The sequence below is a fragment of the Panulirus ornatus genome, chromosome 31 (genome assembly GCF_036320965.1).
Source record: "Panulirus ornatus isolate Po-2019 chromosome 31, ASM3632096v1, whole genome shotgun sequence".
Taxonomy (NCBI): Eukaryota; Metazoa; Arthropoda; class Malacostraca; order Decapoda; family Palinuridae; genus Panulirus; species Panulirus ornatus.
In genome coordinates, this window is record NC_092254.1 from 17,177,942 (window position 1) to 17,195,000 (window position 17,059).

The 17,059-nt window shown below is 42.8% G+C and overlaps 1 protein-coding gene across 4 annotated transcripts in view; it reads left to right on the plus strand.

The window, feature by feature from the left end:
* The window catches only part of LOC139758846 (BMP-binding endothelial regulator protein-like), a 254,066-nt gene that overhangs the window by 48,837 nt on the left and 188,170 nt on the right, over nucleotides 1–17,059 (plus strand). For all 4 annotated transcript variants that reach the window (XM_071680701.1, XM_071680704.1, XM_071680702.1 and 1 more), the window contains 2 exons: nucleotides 440–553; nucleotides 4,193–4,315. In XM_071680701.1, the coding sequence (XP_071536802.1) occupies nucleotides 440–553; nucleotides 4,193–4,315 (237 nt within the window). The remainder of the gene's footprint in view (nucleotides 1–439; nucleotides 554–4,192; nucleotides 4,316–17,059) is intronic.

Here is a 17,059-nt window from a genome sequence, read left to right on the forward strand (position 1 = left end):
ACTGATCATCATGATGACTGAGACACACAGAACTGATCATCATGATGACTGAGAGACACAGAGAACTGTTCATCATGATGACTGAGAGACACCGAGAACTGATCCTCATGATGACTAAGAGACAGAGAGAACTGATCATCATGATGACTGAGAGACACATAGAACTGATCATCATGATGACTTAGAGACACAGAGAACTTATCATCATGATGACTGAAAGACACAGAGAACTGATCATCATGATGACTGAGAGACACAAAGGTCTGAGTTACCATTGTGATGTTTACGATGTTCAATTCAACCGAAACTGTGCCACAAAGAAATACGTCTCACTAGTGTCAAATCATCAGTTTACAACAGTTGTTGTTATATATGCTGGTTCATAACGGCCAGACGAACATTAACAATGTATCATAGGAACAGTGTCATTCCTTGACAGGTTGTGAGAGCGAGGGGCAGTTGTACCCTGAGGGCCACATCCTGAGGGGTGGTCAGGGCTGCGCTAGGCAGGTCTGCACCAACGGCACCTGGAGCTCTGTCGTGCAACACAACTGTGAGTATGACCACGTCTTCCCAAGCTACGTTATCATCAGTTAATAGTCGAGTTAATCTTGTACACACACGTGGCTCATTTACATCACAACCAGATGTATGAACCGATCATGACACATATGGCTCACTCACGTGAGAATCACATGTAAACCACTTACAGCTCCTCTCCCAACAGTCTGACTGGTTCGTTACTCTCCCAGCAGTCTGACTGGTTCATTACTCTCCCAGCAGTCTGAGTGGTTCATTACTCTCCCGGCAGTCTGACTGGTTCATTTCTCTCCCAGCAGTCTGACTGGTTCATTGCAGTCTGACTGGTTCGTTACTCTTCCAGTAGTCTGACTGGTTCATTACTCTCCCAGCAGTCTGACTGGTTCATTACTCTCCCAGCAGTCTGACTGGTTCATTACTCTCCCAGCAGTCTGACTGGTTCATTACTCTCCCAGCAGTCTGACTGGTTCATTACTCTCCCAGCAGTCTGACTGGTTCATTGCACATGCTCCTCCACTGTGCGTCAGTTATGGCATATCTACAACAGTTGACTGGGTTAAAGAAAACAACTCATTCGTTCAGAGGATTACAACCTCTCATCTCTGGAGAGGTTTTACCAGAAGATAACGAACACACACATAGCCCGTCTTTGTTATTTCAATCTTGTTATCAAGTAGTTGACCATAAAGATATTTTCCCTTGAGTCTTACTCAGCTTCCATATGAAGTGTATCTGAATCATTACAAATACATCTATTTCTCGTGAGGCAAATAGTTCTTACGTCAGAGGGAAGCGTCATGCATTCTCCTCTCTCACTAACCTTTTGTTGTCCTGTTGTCTAGCCGACAGTGTCTCTGTCATCACCCACGTTTTCCTCAGTGGTCATACGATACTTGTGGCCCCACTTCATGAACAATACCGTTATATTTCATTCTATAATTCAAGACAGTCACTCTCCCTACAGTTACTGCCTTCTTGATGTTATAACCTCTCACTAACATTGTACCTCCTCTCGTCTTCTGTTGTCGTATGCTCCATAAGAGACAACAATCTTTGTCCACAACCAAGAAATAAACATCGAACGACGTTCCTTCTCGTACTTCACCTGGAGAGCCTCTATAATGCACTTGTGTCTGCCCGACTGTTTCAGTTTTACGTAGAAACAAGAACTACTTTGCCTACACCTTCATCAAGCTATACACTGGGGCTCCCTTACCTACACCACAATGACCATTTTACCTCTCCAGATGCTTTCTACTATCTTCCAAGGCCTTGAATTAGTCAATGTATCTCATCATCAATATAAATTTTGCAATACTCCATCGAGCAATGATCTGTTTCCTTGTTCATAATTTCTGGTCAAAATTTCTGTAGACTACAACATATTCTGTGCCTCACCCTTGACCTCTCGAACGCTTATCACAGACATGGCGTAGACGATTGATGTCCTCACTCCCGTGTTTTGCCTCCTCCCGACACTCTCTTATCTCAGCTCCCGTTTTCTCTCTGGTTTGTTCATTCTCATACGTTTTTCATGGACGAAACTCCTTCGAACATTGATAATCCTTAAGCTGTCTGTCTCCTACCGTCATTCTGTCAACAGTTCTCTGTCTCCAGACAAGTACCCAGTTCAGTCATACGACGACTCAATTCTTCATGTCTCCTCGTCATTCTTATCAACCTAACGTTGTTATATTATATTCTACAAACTTCTATGTAGATAGATTACACTACTTGGACCAACATGGTAAAGCTTCAAGCCTCTGAGACACAGTCTCCTGTCTGCTTTTCCATAGATAATTACAGCTTTTCCCATCACTCGTTTACATGATAGTGTTCTCATCACAGTCATCACGACTATTACAGTCATCACAGTCATCACAATTATTACAGTCATTACAGTCATCACAGTCATCACAATAATCATGCGTAATGCCAGAGTCTGCATGTGGCCACCTGGAACTCTCGTTCACATGATGATGTTCTCATCACAGTCATCACAAATATTACAGTCATCACAGTCATCACAGTCATCACAAATCTTACAGTCACTCAGTCATCACAGTCATCACAGTCATGTCAGTCATCACAGTCCTCACAGTCATCACAAATCTTACAGTCATCTCAGTCATCACAGTCATCTCAGTCATCACAGTCATCACAGTCATCACAGTCATTCAGTCATCACAGTCATCTCAGTCATCTCAGTCATCACAGTCATCTCAGTCGTCTCAGTCATCACAGTCATCACAATTATTACGGTTGTCACGGTCATCTCAGTCATCACAGTCATCACAGTCATCTCAGTCATTACAGTCATCACAGTCATCACAGTCATCACAATCATTACGGTCATCACAGTCATCTCAGTCATCACAGTCATCCCAGTTATCACAGTCATCACAGTCATCTCAGTCATCACAGTCATCACAGTCATCTCGGTCATTGTACATATAATATGGACGTCTCTATTGGATCTTGTTCTCACAACATGGGTGGTTGTAGTTGTATATACGTAGTGTACACAAGCGAGTGTCAGACAGGTCAACATACCGTCTCTGCCAGAGTGACGTGAGAACCAAGCTGGTGGTTGTGTTTCCCGTCAGCAGCAGCAGCGAGAAGAGGAGGAGCAGCAGCAGCGGGAGGAGCAGGAGGAGCAGCCGCGGGAGGAGAAGCAGCAGCAGCGGGAGGAGGAGGAGGAGGAGCAGCAGCAGCAGCGGGAGGAGGAGGAGAAGCAGCAGCAGCGGGAGGAGGAAGAGGAGCAGCAGCAGACGCGGGAGGAGGAGAAGCAGCATCAGCGGGAGGAGGAGGAGCAGCATCAGCGGGAGGAGGAGGAGGAGCAGCAGCAGCAGCGGGAGGAGGAGGAGGAGCAGCAGCAGACGCGGGAGGAGGAGAAGCAGCATCAGCGGGAGGAGGAGGAGCAGCATCAGCGGGAGGAGGAGGAGGAGCAGCAGCAGCAGCGGGAGGGGGAGGAGCAGCATCAGCGGGAGGAGGAGGAGCAGCAGGAGGAGTGGTGGCTGCTCGCCCGTACTGGCTCACCGGTGCTACGTCCTAGGCTCCACGGCCGACCTTAACCTCTGAAACTCTCGAGGTTTTCTGATCACAGATTCCACCTCCACTAACTTATATAATAAGGCAAACTCTACACGCCCCCAACGACCATTGCAATATTTATTTCTCTCTCTCTCTCTCTCTCTCTCTCTCTCTCTCTCTCTCTCTCTCTCTCTCTCTCTCTCTCTCTCTCTCTCTCTCTCTCTCTCTCTCCACCCGTGGATGGAACCTTGGGGAAGAAGGAAGACACTGCCATTGTATCTTTTTTATCATTATTTTTATCATTATCTCACCATCATTATCATTAATCTAGTCATTATCTCACCATCATTACCATTATTTTAGTCATTGTCTCACCATCATTATCATTATCATATTAACATCTTCAGTAATATTGTCATTACACAGCTTATATACATATGTTGCCTCATGCACGACACACAGCTTTTCCTCGTCAAAATATTATATAGGAAAACAGTATATAAGGAGAGACATGTTGACTATATGTCAGCTGTAAAATATAACACAAATGTTATATCGGAAAACAGTATGTAAGGAGAGACTATAAGATATGACTACATTACGAAGCCTCTTCTTCCAGGTTGTATATACGAGGGTAATGTGTACTTCTCTGAGGAGGTCATTGATATCGGCCCAGGTGGAGACGATTGCTGGAAACGTTGGTGTAAAGATGGCAAAACTACCAAGACTCCTGTACCATGTTGTGAGTTATTATTTGACCATGTTGTGAGTTATTCCTGTTACAAGTGAGTTGATCCTGTACCATGTTGTGAGTTACTCCTTACCATATGAGTTATTTCTGTACCATGTTGTGAATTACTCCTGTACCATGTTGTGAGTTACTTCTGAACCATGTGAGTTATTCCTGTACCATGTTGTGAGTTACTCCTGTACCATGTTGTGAGTTACTCCTGAACCATGCTGTGAGTTACTCCTGTACCATGTGAGTTATTCCTGTACCATGTTGTGAGTTACTCCTGTACCATGTTGTGAGTTATTCCTGTACCATGTTGTGAGTTATTCCTGCACCATGTTGTGAGTTACTCCTATACCATGTAGTGAGTTATTCCTGTACCATGTTATGAATTATTCCTTTCCCATGTTGTGAGTTACTCTTGTACCATATTGTGAGTTACTCCTGTAACATGATGTGAGTTACTCCTATACCATGTCCTGTGCCATGTTGTGAGTTACTCCTGTACCATGTTCTTAGTTATTCCTGTACCATGTTGTGAGTTACTCCTGTACCATGTTCTGAGTTATTCCTGTACCATGTTGTGAGTTACTCCTGTGCCATGTTGTTAGTTATTCCTGTACCATGTTGTGACTTACTCCTGTATCATGTTGAGTTACTCCTGTACCATGTGAGTTATTCCTGTACCATGTTGTGAGTTACTCCTGTACCATGTTGAGTTACTCCTGTACCATGTTGAGTTACTCCTGTACCATGTTGTGAGTTACTCTTGTACCATGTTGAGTTACTCCTGTACCATGTTGTGATTTATTCCTGTACTATGTTGTGAGTTATTAGCGAATTGGTTATTACTATCTCGTATACTGTTGTGATGTGGGTTATCACTGTTTGATTTCTGTCCTGCCCCATAACATTACTGATGTGTAACGTGATATCATGGGCTGGTTACTGATATCCTACTGTGTTATCATGGCCCAGTTGTATGTAGTTGTTGCTCAGTGTTGCTTATATTCTCCTGTATACAACTATATTTACAACTTTCACTACCACACTATGTCGTTGTTGTGATCACCCTTCTAATGGGCCTTTCTGTGTTATTACTGATCCCAATTTTATCATCACCGTCCTAATATTCTCTTATTCCCATCCTGCCATATTTCGTGAATCATATAACATTATACAATTATGACAAGTTATGTTCTTCTTACAATGATGATATCATTACCTTATTAATTAGTTTAATTTCTATGTTTCTAATCTTTGCTGCACAATGAGTTGATAATTACCTCTGCCCGGCATATATTGGTCTATAAACACCCTGATCTGACCTAATTGTGACCCTCCATCTGTACAGAGCAGGACCTTACCTCGTGTACGGTCACACAGTTATGTGTGTCTCGCCAAGGTTCATAATGTGATAATTTACTTCTTCATCTGTCTACAACTTTGATAATATGAAAGTAATCATTTCTATGTTTTGTAACATATTTCATGCTTGATCTCCAGTTTCTCTTTACTTGTACCTTCCAAAGTACTGCCCACACTCCACAAAGTCAGATCTATACTTAGCATTTAAATGTAACCTGTAATACACCTTTCTAAATCTCAATTACCATACTCGCTGCCTTCCTCAACACTTACAATGTGCAGGCACCTAACCTGCGATGAAGACTTTGATGTAAGACTAACATACTTTGTCAACAATTTACTTGACATTTCCTTATCATTATGATCAAATGTGATTGTATTATTAAACAATACATAATTTGTCTCATTAGATATTGTACTACCGTAGTGTTCTGGTGTTGATATTGTACTACCGTAGTGTTCTGGTGTTGATATTGTACGACCGTAGTATCCTGGTGTTGATATTGTACTACCGTAGTATTTTGGTGTTGATATTGTACGACCGTAGTGTTCTGGTGTTGATATTGTATTACCGAAGTGTTCTGGTATTGATATTGTACGACCGTAGTGTTCTGGTGTTGATATTGTACTACCAAAGTGTTCTGGTGTTGATATTGTACGACCGTAGCGTTCTGGTGTTGATATTGTACTACCGAAGTGTTCTGGTGTTGATATTGTACGACCGTAGTGTTCTGGTGTTGATATTGTACTACCGTAGTGTTCTGGTGTTGATATTGTACGACCGTAGTGTTCTGGTGTTGATATTGTACTACCGTAGTGTTCTGGTGTTGATATTGTACGACCGTAGTGTTCTGGTGTTGATATTGTACTACCGAAGTGTTCTGGTGTTGATATTGTACGACCGTAGTGTTCTGGTGTTGATATTGTACTACCGAAGTGTTCTGGTGTTGATATTGTACGACCGTAGTGTTCTGGTGTTGATATTGTACGACCGTAGTGTTCTGGTGTTGATATTGTACGACCGTAGTGTTCTGGTGTTGATATTGTACGACCGAAGTGTTCTGGTGTTGATATTGTACTACCGTAGTGTTCTGGTATTGGTATGGGTACTCTGCTCTCCCCAAATTCCTTTCACATAGAATCAAGTAATTAGTTTTCTGCCAGATTACACTCGTATCCAAGCCTTATTCATCTGTCACTTATTCATTACTTTGCAGTGTTGTTAATGAGATTTATCAGTCGTGTATCACATCAAATCTGACGTCTGTCTATGTCACTTTCTAACCTGATGCAACTTCAGTCACACCATAGTTCTCCCAGGATTGTTGCATCATCCGCTGGTGTTATACAAGTTATTGAAACAGAAAATAACAACGGCCGTAAGTACGAGCCTTCTCACCCGCCCGCACGCCCGCACGCCCGCTACACCCAACCCACCGAGCAAAACCTTGCTCCTCTGTCATATATCCTGTGTTCCTCCTACTGTGATGACCTTCATCTAAGACAAGTAGACTTACCCTTAGTCCTACCTGAAAATCCATCTCCTTCGCCAGTCATTTGTGTGAGTGTCACCTACAATCCGGGACACAGGAAGATCAATGCCTTCATTTACCTCTGACGTCAAAGCTCACTCTACCATAAAAATCTAAAACACTGATTCTCAACCTGGCTGATAACAACCCCTGGTGAACGTAGGAAGGCGTTAAACACTAGGGGGCCAGCAGTGGAGCGCTTAGAAAATTTCAGTGTGCTTCAAATAAAGATATACAGGCAGTGTATATATACATATATATATCTTTATTTTTTATTTATTTTGCTTTGTCGCTGTCTCCCGCGTTAGCGAGGTAGCGCAAGGCAACAGACGAAAGAATGGCCTAACCCACCCACATACACATGTATATACATACACGTCCACACACGCCAATATACATACCTATACATCTCAATGTACACATATAAATATATACACACACAGCCATATACATATATACACATGTACATAATACATAATGACTATCTTTATCTATTCCCACAGCCAACTCGCCACACATGGAATAACAACCCCTTCCCCCTCATGTGCGCGAGGTAGCGCTAGGAAAAGATAACAAAGGCCCCATTCGTTCACACTCAGTCTCTAGCTGTCATGTAATAATGCACCGAAACCACAGATCCCTTACCACATCCAGGCCCCACAGAACTTTCCATGGTTTACCCCAGACGCTTCACATGCCCTGGTTCAATCCATTGACAGCACGTCAACCCCGGTATACCACATCGTTCGAATTCACTCTATTCCTTGCACGCCTTTCACCCTCCTGCATGTTCAGGCCCCGATCACTCAAAATCTTTTTCACTCCATCTTTCCACTTCTAATTTGGTCTCCCACTTCTCCTCGTTCCCTCCACCTCTGACACATATATCCTCTTGGTCAATCTTTCCTCACTCATTCTCTCCATGTGACAGAACCATTTCAAAACACACTTTCCTGCTCGCTCAACCATACTCTTTTTATTACCACACATCTCGCTTACCCTATTATTACTTACTCGATCAAACCACCTCACACCACATATTGTCCTCAAACATCTCATTTCTAGCACATCCACCCTCCTACGCACAACTCTATCCATAGCCCACGCCTCGCAACCATACAACATTGTTGGAACCACTATTCCTTCAAACATACCCATTTTTGCTTTCCAAGATCATGTTCTCGACTTCCACACATTCTTCAACGCTCCCAGAATTTTTGCCCCCTCCCCCACCCTATGATTCACATCCGCTTCCATGGTTCCATCTGCTACCAAATCCACTCCCAGATATCTAAAACACTTTACTTCCTCCAGTTTTTCTCCATTCAAACTTACCTCCCAATTGACTTGGCCCTCAACCCTGCTGTACCTAATAACCTTGCTCTTATTCACATTTACTCTCAACTTTCCTCTCTCACACACTTTCCTCTCTCACACACTCATCAAACTCAGTCACCAGCTTCTGCAGTTTCTCACATGAATCAGCCACCAGCGATGCATCATCAGCAAACAACAACTGACTCAATTCCCACGCTCTCTGATCCACAACAGACTGCATACTTGCCCCTCTTTCTAAAACTCTTGCATTCACCTCCCTAACAACCCCATCCATAAACAAATTAAACAACCATGGAGACATCACACACCCCTGTCGCAAACCTATGTTCACTGAGAACCAACCACTTTCCTCTCTTCCTACACGTACACATGCCTTACATCCCCGATAAAAACTTGTCACTGCTTCTAACAACTTGCCTCCCACGCCATATACTCTTAATACCTTCCACAGAGCATCTCTATCAACTCCATCATATGCCTTCTCCAGATCCATAAATGCTACATACAAATCCATTTGCTTTTCTAAGTATTTCTCACATACATTCTTCAAAGCAAACACCTGATCCACACATCCTCTACCACTTCTGAAACCACACTGGTCTTCCCCAATCTGATGCTCTGTACATGCCTTCACCCTCTCAATCAATACCCTACCATATAATATACCAGGAATACTCAACAAACTTATACCTCTGTAATTTGAGAACTCACCTTTGTCCCCTTTGCCTTTGTTCAATGGCACTATGCAGGCACTCCGCCAATCCTCAGGCACCTCACCATGAGTCATACATACATTACATAACCTTACCAACCAGTCAACAATACAGTCACCCTCTTTTTTAATAGATTCCACTGCAATACCATCCAACCCCGCTAACTTGCCGGCTTTCATCTTCCGCAAAGCTTTTACTACCTCTTCTCTGTTTACCAAATTATTTTCCCTAACCCTCTCACTTTGCACACCACCTCGACCAAAACACCTTATATCTACCACTCTATCATCAAACACATTCAACAAACCTTCAAAATACTCAATCCATCTCCTTCTCACATCACCACTACTTGTTATCACCTCCCCATTAGCCCCCTTCACTGAAGTTCCCATTTGCTCCCTTGTCTTACGCACTTTATTTACCTCCTTCCAGAACATCTTTTTATTCTCCCTAAAATTTAATGATACTCTCTCACCCCAACTCTCATTTGCCGTCTTTTTCACCTCTTGCACCTTTCTCTTGACCTCCTGCCTTTTTCTTTTATACATCTCCCACTCATTTGTATTTTTCCCTGCAAAAATCGTCCAAATGCCTCTCTCTTCTCTTTCACTAATAATCTTACTTTTTCATCCCACCACTCACTACCCTTTCTAATCAACCCACCTCCCACGCTTCTCATGCCAAAAGCATCTTTTGCGCAAGCCATCACTGCATCCCTAAATACATCCAATTCCTCCCCACTCCCCTTACCTCCTTTGTTCTCACCTTTTTCCATTCTGTACTCAGTCTCTCCTGGTACTTCCTCACACAAGTCTCCTTCCCAAGCTCACTTACTCTCACCACCCTCTTCACCCCAACATTCTCTCCTCTTTTCTGAAATCCCATACAAATCTTCACCTTCGCCTCCACAAGATAATGATCAGACATCCCTCCAGTTGCACCTCTCAGCACATTAACATCCAAAAGTCTCTCTTTCGCGCACTTTTCAATTAACACGTAATCCAATAATGCTCTCTGGCCATCTCTCCTACTTACATACGTATACTTATGTATATCTCGCTTTTTAAACCATGTATTCCAAATCACTGGTCCTTTTTCAGCACATAAATCTACAAGCTCTTCACCATTTCCATTTACAACACTGAACACACCATGTATACCAATTATTCCCTCAACTGCCACATTACTCACCTTCAGTGATAGGAGCTAATGGGGAGGTGATAACAAGTAGTGGGGATGTGAGAAGGAGATGGATTGAGTATTTTGAAGGTTTGTTGAATGTGTTCGATGATAGAGTGGCAGATATAGGGTGTTCTGGTCGAGGTGGTGTGCAAAGTGAGAGGGTTGGGGAAAATGATTTGGTAAACAGAGAAGAGGCAGTAAAAGCTTTGCGGATGATGAAAGCCAGCAAGGCAGCAGGTTTGGATGGTGTTGCAGTGGAATTTATTAAAAAAGTGGGTGACTGTATTGTTAACTGGTTGGTAAGGTTATCTAATGAATGTATGATTCATGGTGAGGTGCCTGAGGATTGGCGGAATGCTTACATAGTGCCATTGTACAAAGGCAAAGGGGATAAGAGTGAGTGCTCAAAATACAGAGGTATAAGTTTGATGAGTATTCCTGGTATATCATATGGGAGGGTATTGATTGAGAGGGTGAAGGCATGTACAGAGCATCAGATTGGGGAAGAGCAGTGCGGTTTCAGAAGTGATAGAGGATGTGTGGATCAGGTGTTACCTTTGAAGAATGTATGTGAGAAATACTTAGAAAAGCAAATGGATTTGTATGTATCATTTATGGATCTGGAGAAGGTATATGATAGAGTTGATAGAGATGCTCTGTGGAAGGTATTAAGAGTGTATGGTGTGGGAGGCAAGTTATTAGAAGCAGTGAAAGTTTTTATCGAGGATATAAGGCATGTGTACGTGTGGGAAGAGAGGAAAGTGATTGGTTCTCAGTGAATGTAGGTTTGCGGTTGGGATGTGCGATGTCTCCATGGTTGTTTAATTTGTTTATGGATGGGGTTGTTAGGGAGGTGAACGCAAGAGTTTTGGAAAGAGGGGCAAGGATCCAGTCTGTTGGGGATGAGAGAGCTTTTGAAGTGAGTCAGTTGTTGTTCGCTGATGATACAGCGCTGGTGGCTGATTCATGTGACAAACTGCAGAAGCTGGTGACTGAGTTTGGAAAAGTGTGTGAAAAAAGAAAGTTAAGAGTAAATGTGAATAAGAGCAAGGGTATTAGTTACAGTAGGGTTAAGGGTCAAGTCAATTAGGAGGTAAGTTTGAATGGAGAAAAACTGGAGGAAGTGAAGAGTTTTAGATATCTGATAGTGGATTTAGCAGCAGATAGAACCATGGAAGCAGAAGTGAATCATAGGGTGGGGGAGGGGGCGAAAATACTGGGAGCCTTGAAGAATGTGTGGAAGTCGAGAACATTATCTCGGAAAGCAAAAATGGTTATGTTTGAAGGAATAGTGGTTCCAACAATGTTGTATGGTTACGAGGCGTGGGCTATGGATAGAGTTGTGCGCAGGAGGGTGGATGCGCTGGAAATGAGATGTTTAAGGACAATATGTGGAGTGAGGTGGTTTGATCGAGTAAGTAATGATAGGGTAAGAGAGATGTGTTGTAATAAAAAGAGTGTGGCTGAGAGAGCAGAAGAGGGTGTTTTGAAATGGTTCGGTCACATGGAGGGAATGAGTGAGGAAAGATTGACCAAGAGGATATATGTGTCAGAGGTGGAGGGAACGAGAAGTGGGAGACCAAATTGGAGGTGGAAAGATGGAGTGAAAAAGATTTTGAGTGATCGGGGCCTGAGCATGCAGGAGGGTGAAAGGCGTGCAAGGAATGGAGTGAATTGGAACGATGTGGTATACCGGGGCCGACATGCTGTCAGTGGATTGAACCAGGGCATGTAAAGGGGTAAACCATGGAAAGTTCTGTGGGGCCTGGATGTGGAAAGGGAGCTGTGGTTTCGGACATTATTACATGACAGCTAGAGACTGAGTGTCAACGAATGGGGCCTTTGTTGTCTTTTCCTTGCGCTACCTCGCACACATAAGGGGAAAGGGGGATGTTATTTCATATGTGGCGAGGTGGCGATGGGAATAAGTAAAGGCAGACAGTATGAATTATTTACATGTGTATATATGTATATGTGTGTGTGTGTATATGTATGTGTACATTGAGATGTATAGGTATGTATATTTACGTGTGTGGACGTGTATGTATATACATGTGTATGGCGGTGGGTTGAACCATTTCTTTCGTCTTTTTCCTTGCGCCACCTCGCAAACGTGGGAGACAGTCACAAAGCAAAATAATGATAAAATATATATATATGTATATATATATATATATATATATATATATATATATATATATATATATATATATATATATATATATATATATATATATATATATATATATATATATATATATATACCCCTGGGGATAGGGGATAAAGAATACTTCCCACGGATTCCTCACGTGTCGTAGAAGGCGACTAAAGGAGACGGGAGTAGGGGACTGAAAACCCTCCCATCCTTGTATTTCAACTTTCTAAAATGGGAAACAGAAGAAGGAGTCACGCGGGGAGTGCTCATCCTCCTCGAAGGCTCAGGCTGGGGTGTCTAAATGTGTGTGGATGTAACCAAGATGAGAAAAAAGGAGACATAGGTAGTATGTTTGAGGAAAGGATCCTGGATGTTTTGGCTCTGAGTGAAACGAAGCTCAAGGGTAAAGAGGAAGAGTTGTTTGGGGATGTCTTGGGAGTAAAGTCAGGGGTTAGTGAGAGGATAAGAGCAAGGGAAGGAGTACCACTACTCCTAAAACAGGAGTGGTGGCAGTACGTGATACAGTGTAAGAAAGTAAATTCTAGATTGATATGGGTAAAACTGAAAGTTGATTGAGAGAGATGGGTGATTATTGGTGTATATGCACCTGGGGATGAGAAGAAAGATCATGAGAAGCAAGTGTTTTGGGAGCAGCTGAGTGAGTGTGTAAGTAGTTTTGATGCACGAGACCGGGTTATAGTGACGGGTGACTTGAATGCAAAGGTGAGTAATGTGGCAGTTGAGGGAATAATTGGTGTGCATGGAGTGTTCAGTGTTGTAAATGGAAATGAAGAGCTTGTAGATTTATGTGCTGAAAAAGGAATGGTGATTGGGAATACCTGGTTTGAAAAGAGACATATAAACAAGTATACGTATGTAAGTAAGAGAGATGGCCAGAGAGCATTATTGGATTACGTGTTAATTGATAGGTGCGCGAAAGAGACTTTTGGATGTTAATGTGCTGAGAGGTGCAACTGGAGGGATGTCTGATCATTATCATGTGGAGACGAAGGTGAAGATTTGTTGAGGTTTTCAGAAAAGAAGAGAGAATGTTGGGGTGAAAAGAGTGGTGAGAGTAAGTGAACTTGGGAAGGAGACTTGTGTGAGGAAGTACCGGGAGATACTGAGTGCAGAATGGAAAAAGGTGAGAACAAATGAGGTAAGGGGAGTGAGGGAGGAATGGGATGTATTTAGGGAAGCAGTGATGGATTGCGCAAAAGATGCTTGTGGCATGAGAAGCGTGGGAGGTGGGCAGATTAGAAAGAGTAGTGCATGGTGGGATGAAGAGGTAAGATCATTAGTGAAAGAGAAGAGAGAGGCTTTTGGACGATTTTTGCGGGGTGAAAATGCAAATGAGTTGGAGATGTATAAAAGAAAGCCAGGAGGTCCAGGGGAAAGTGCAGAAGAGAAAAAGAGGGCAAATGAGAGTTGGGGTTAGAGAGTATCATTAAATTTTAGGGAGAATAAAAAGATGTTTTGGAAGGAGGTAAATAAAGTGCGTAAGACGAGGGAACAAATGGGAACTTCAGTGAAGGGCACAAATGGGGAGGTGATAACAAGTGGTGGTGATGTGAGAAGGAGATGGAGTGAGTATTTTGAAGGTTTGTTGAATGTGTTTGATGATAGAGTAGCAGATATAGGGTCTTTTGGTCGAGGTGGTGTGCAAAGTGAGAGGTTTAGGGAAAATGATTTGGTAAACAGAGAAGAGGTAGTAAAAGCTTTGCGAAAGATGAAAGCCGGCGATGCAGCGGGTCTGGATGGTATTGCAGTGGAATCTATTAAAAAAGGGGGTGACAGTATTGTTGATTGATTGCTAAGGTTATTTAATGTATGTATGACTCATGGTGAGGTGCCTGAGGATTGGCGGAATGCTTGCATAGGCCATTGTACAAGTGGCGAAAGGGATAAAAGTGAGTGCTCAAATTACAGAGGTATAAGTTTGCTGAGTATTCCTGGGAAATTATACGGGAGGGTATTGATTGAGAGGGTGAAGGCATGTACAGAGCATCAGATTGGGGAAGAGCAGTGTGGTTTCAGAAGTGTTAGAGAATGTGTGGATCAGGTGTTTGCTTTGAAGAATATATGTGAGAAATACTTAGAAAACAAATGGATTTGTATGTAGCATTTATGGATCTGGAGAAAGCATATGATAGAATTGATAGAGATGCTCTGTGGAAGGTATTAAGAATATATGGTGTAGGATGCAAGTTGTTAGAAGCAGTGAAAAGTTTTTGTCGAGGATGTAAGGCATTCGTACGTGTAGGAAGAGAGGAAAGTGATTGGTTCTCAGTGAATGTAGGTTTGCTGCAGGGGTGTGTGATATCTCCATGGTTGTTTGATATGTTTATGGATGGGGTTGTCAGGGAGGTGAATGCAAGGGTTTTGGAAAGAGGGGCAAGTATGCAGTCCGTTGTGGATGAGAGAGCTTGGGAAGTGAGTCAGTTGTTGTTCGCTGATGATACAGCGCTGGTGGCTGATTCATATGAGAAACTGCAGAAGCTGATGACTGTGTTTGGTAAAAAGTGTGAAAGATGAAAGCTGAGAGTAAATGTGAACAAGAGCAAGGTTATTAGGTACAGTAGGGTTGAGGGGTCAAGTCAATTGGGAGGTAAGTTTGAATGGAGAAAAACTGAAGGAAGTGAAGTGTTATAGATATCTGGGAGTGGATTTGGCAGCGGTTGGAACCATGGAAGCGGAAGTGAATCATAGGATGGGGGAGTGGGCGAAAATTCTGGTAGCGTTGAAAAATGTTTGAAGTCGAGAACATTATCTCGGAAAGCAAAAATGGGTATGTTTGAAGGAATAGTGGTTCCAACAATGTTGTATGGTTGCGAGGCGTGGGCTATGGATAGAGTTGTGCGGAGGAGGGTGGATGTGCTAGAAATGAGATGTTTGAGGACGATATGTGGTGTGAGGTGGTTTGATCGAGTAAGTAACGTTAGGGTAAGAGAGATGTGAGGAAATAAAAAGAGCGTGGTTGAGAGAGCAGAAGAGGGTGTTTTGAAATGGTTTGGTTACATTGAGAGAACTGAGTAAGGAAAGATTGACAAAGTGGATATATATGTCAGAGGTGGAGGGAACGAGAAGTGGGAGACCAAATTGGAGGTGGAAAGATGGAGTGAAAAAGATTTTGAGTGATCGGGGCCTGATCATGCAGGAGGGTGAAAGGCGTGCAAGGAATAGAGTGAATTGGAACGATGTGGTATACTCTGGTCGACGTGCTGTCAATGTATTAAACCAGGGCATGTGAAGCGTCTGGGGTAAACCGTGGAAAGTTATGTGGGGCCTGGATGTGGAAAGGGAGTTGTGGTTTCGGTGCATTATTACATGACAGCTAGAGACTGAGTGTGAACGAACGTGGCCTTTGTTGTCTTTTCCTAGCGCTACCTTGCACACATGAGCGGGGAGGGGGTCGTCGCGATGGGAATGAATAAAGGCAGATAGTATGAATTATGTACATATGTATATATGTACATATCTGAGTGTGTTTATACATGTATACGTTGAGATGTATAGGTATGTATATATGCGTGTGAGGGCGTGTATGTATAAACATGTGTATGTGGGTGGGTTGGACCATTCTATCGTCTGTTTCCTTGCGCTACCTCGCTAACGCGGGATACAGTGACAAGGCAAAAAAAATAAATGAATATATATACATATATATATATATATATATATATATATATATATATATATATATATATATATATATAAACAACCATGGAGACATCACACACCCCTGCCGCAAACCTACATTCACTGAGAACCAATCACTTTCCTCTCTTCCTACACGTACACATGCCTTACATCCTCGATAAAAACTTTTCACTGCTTCTAACAACTTGCCTCCCACACCATATATTCTTAATACCTTCCACAGAGCATCTCTATCAACTCTATCATATGCCTTCTCCATGGTTGTTTAATTTGTTTATGGATGGGGTTGTAAGGGAGGTAAATGCAAGAGTCCTGGAAAGAGGGGCAAGTATGAAGTCTGTTGGGGATGAGAGAGCTTGGGAAGTGAGTCAGTTGTTGTTCGCTGATGATACAGCGCTGGTGGCTGATTCATGTGAGAAACTGCAGAAGCTGGTGACTGAGTTTGGTAAAGTGTGTGGAAGAAGAAAGTTGAGAGTAAATGTGAATAAGAGCAAGGTTATTAGGTACAGTAGGGGTGAGGGTCAAGTCAATTGGGAGGTGAGTTTGAATGGAGAAAAACTGGAGGAAGTGAAGTGTTTTAGATATCTGGGAGTGGATCTGTCAGCGGATGGAACCATGGAAGCGGAAGTGGATCATAGGGTGGGGGAGGGGGCGAAAATTTTGGGAGCCTTGAAAAATGTGTGGAAGTCGAGAACATTATCTCGGAAAGCAAAAATGGGTATGTTTGAGGGAATAGTGGTTCCAACAATGTTGTATGGTTGCGAGGCGTGGGCTATGGATAGAGATGTGCGCAGGAGGATGGATG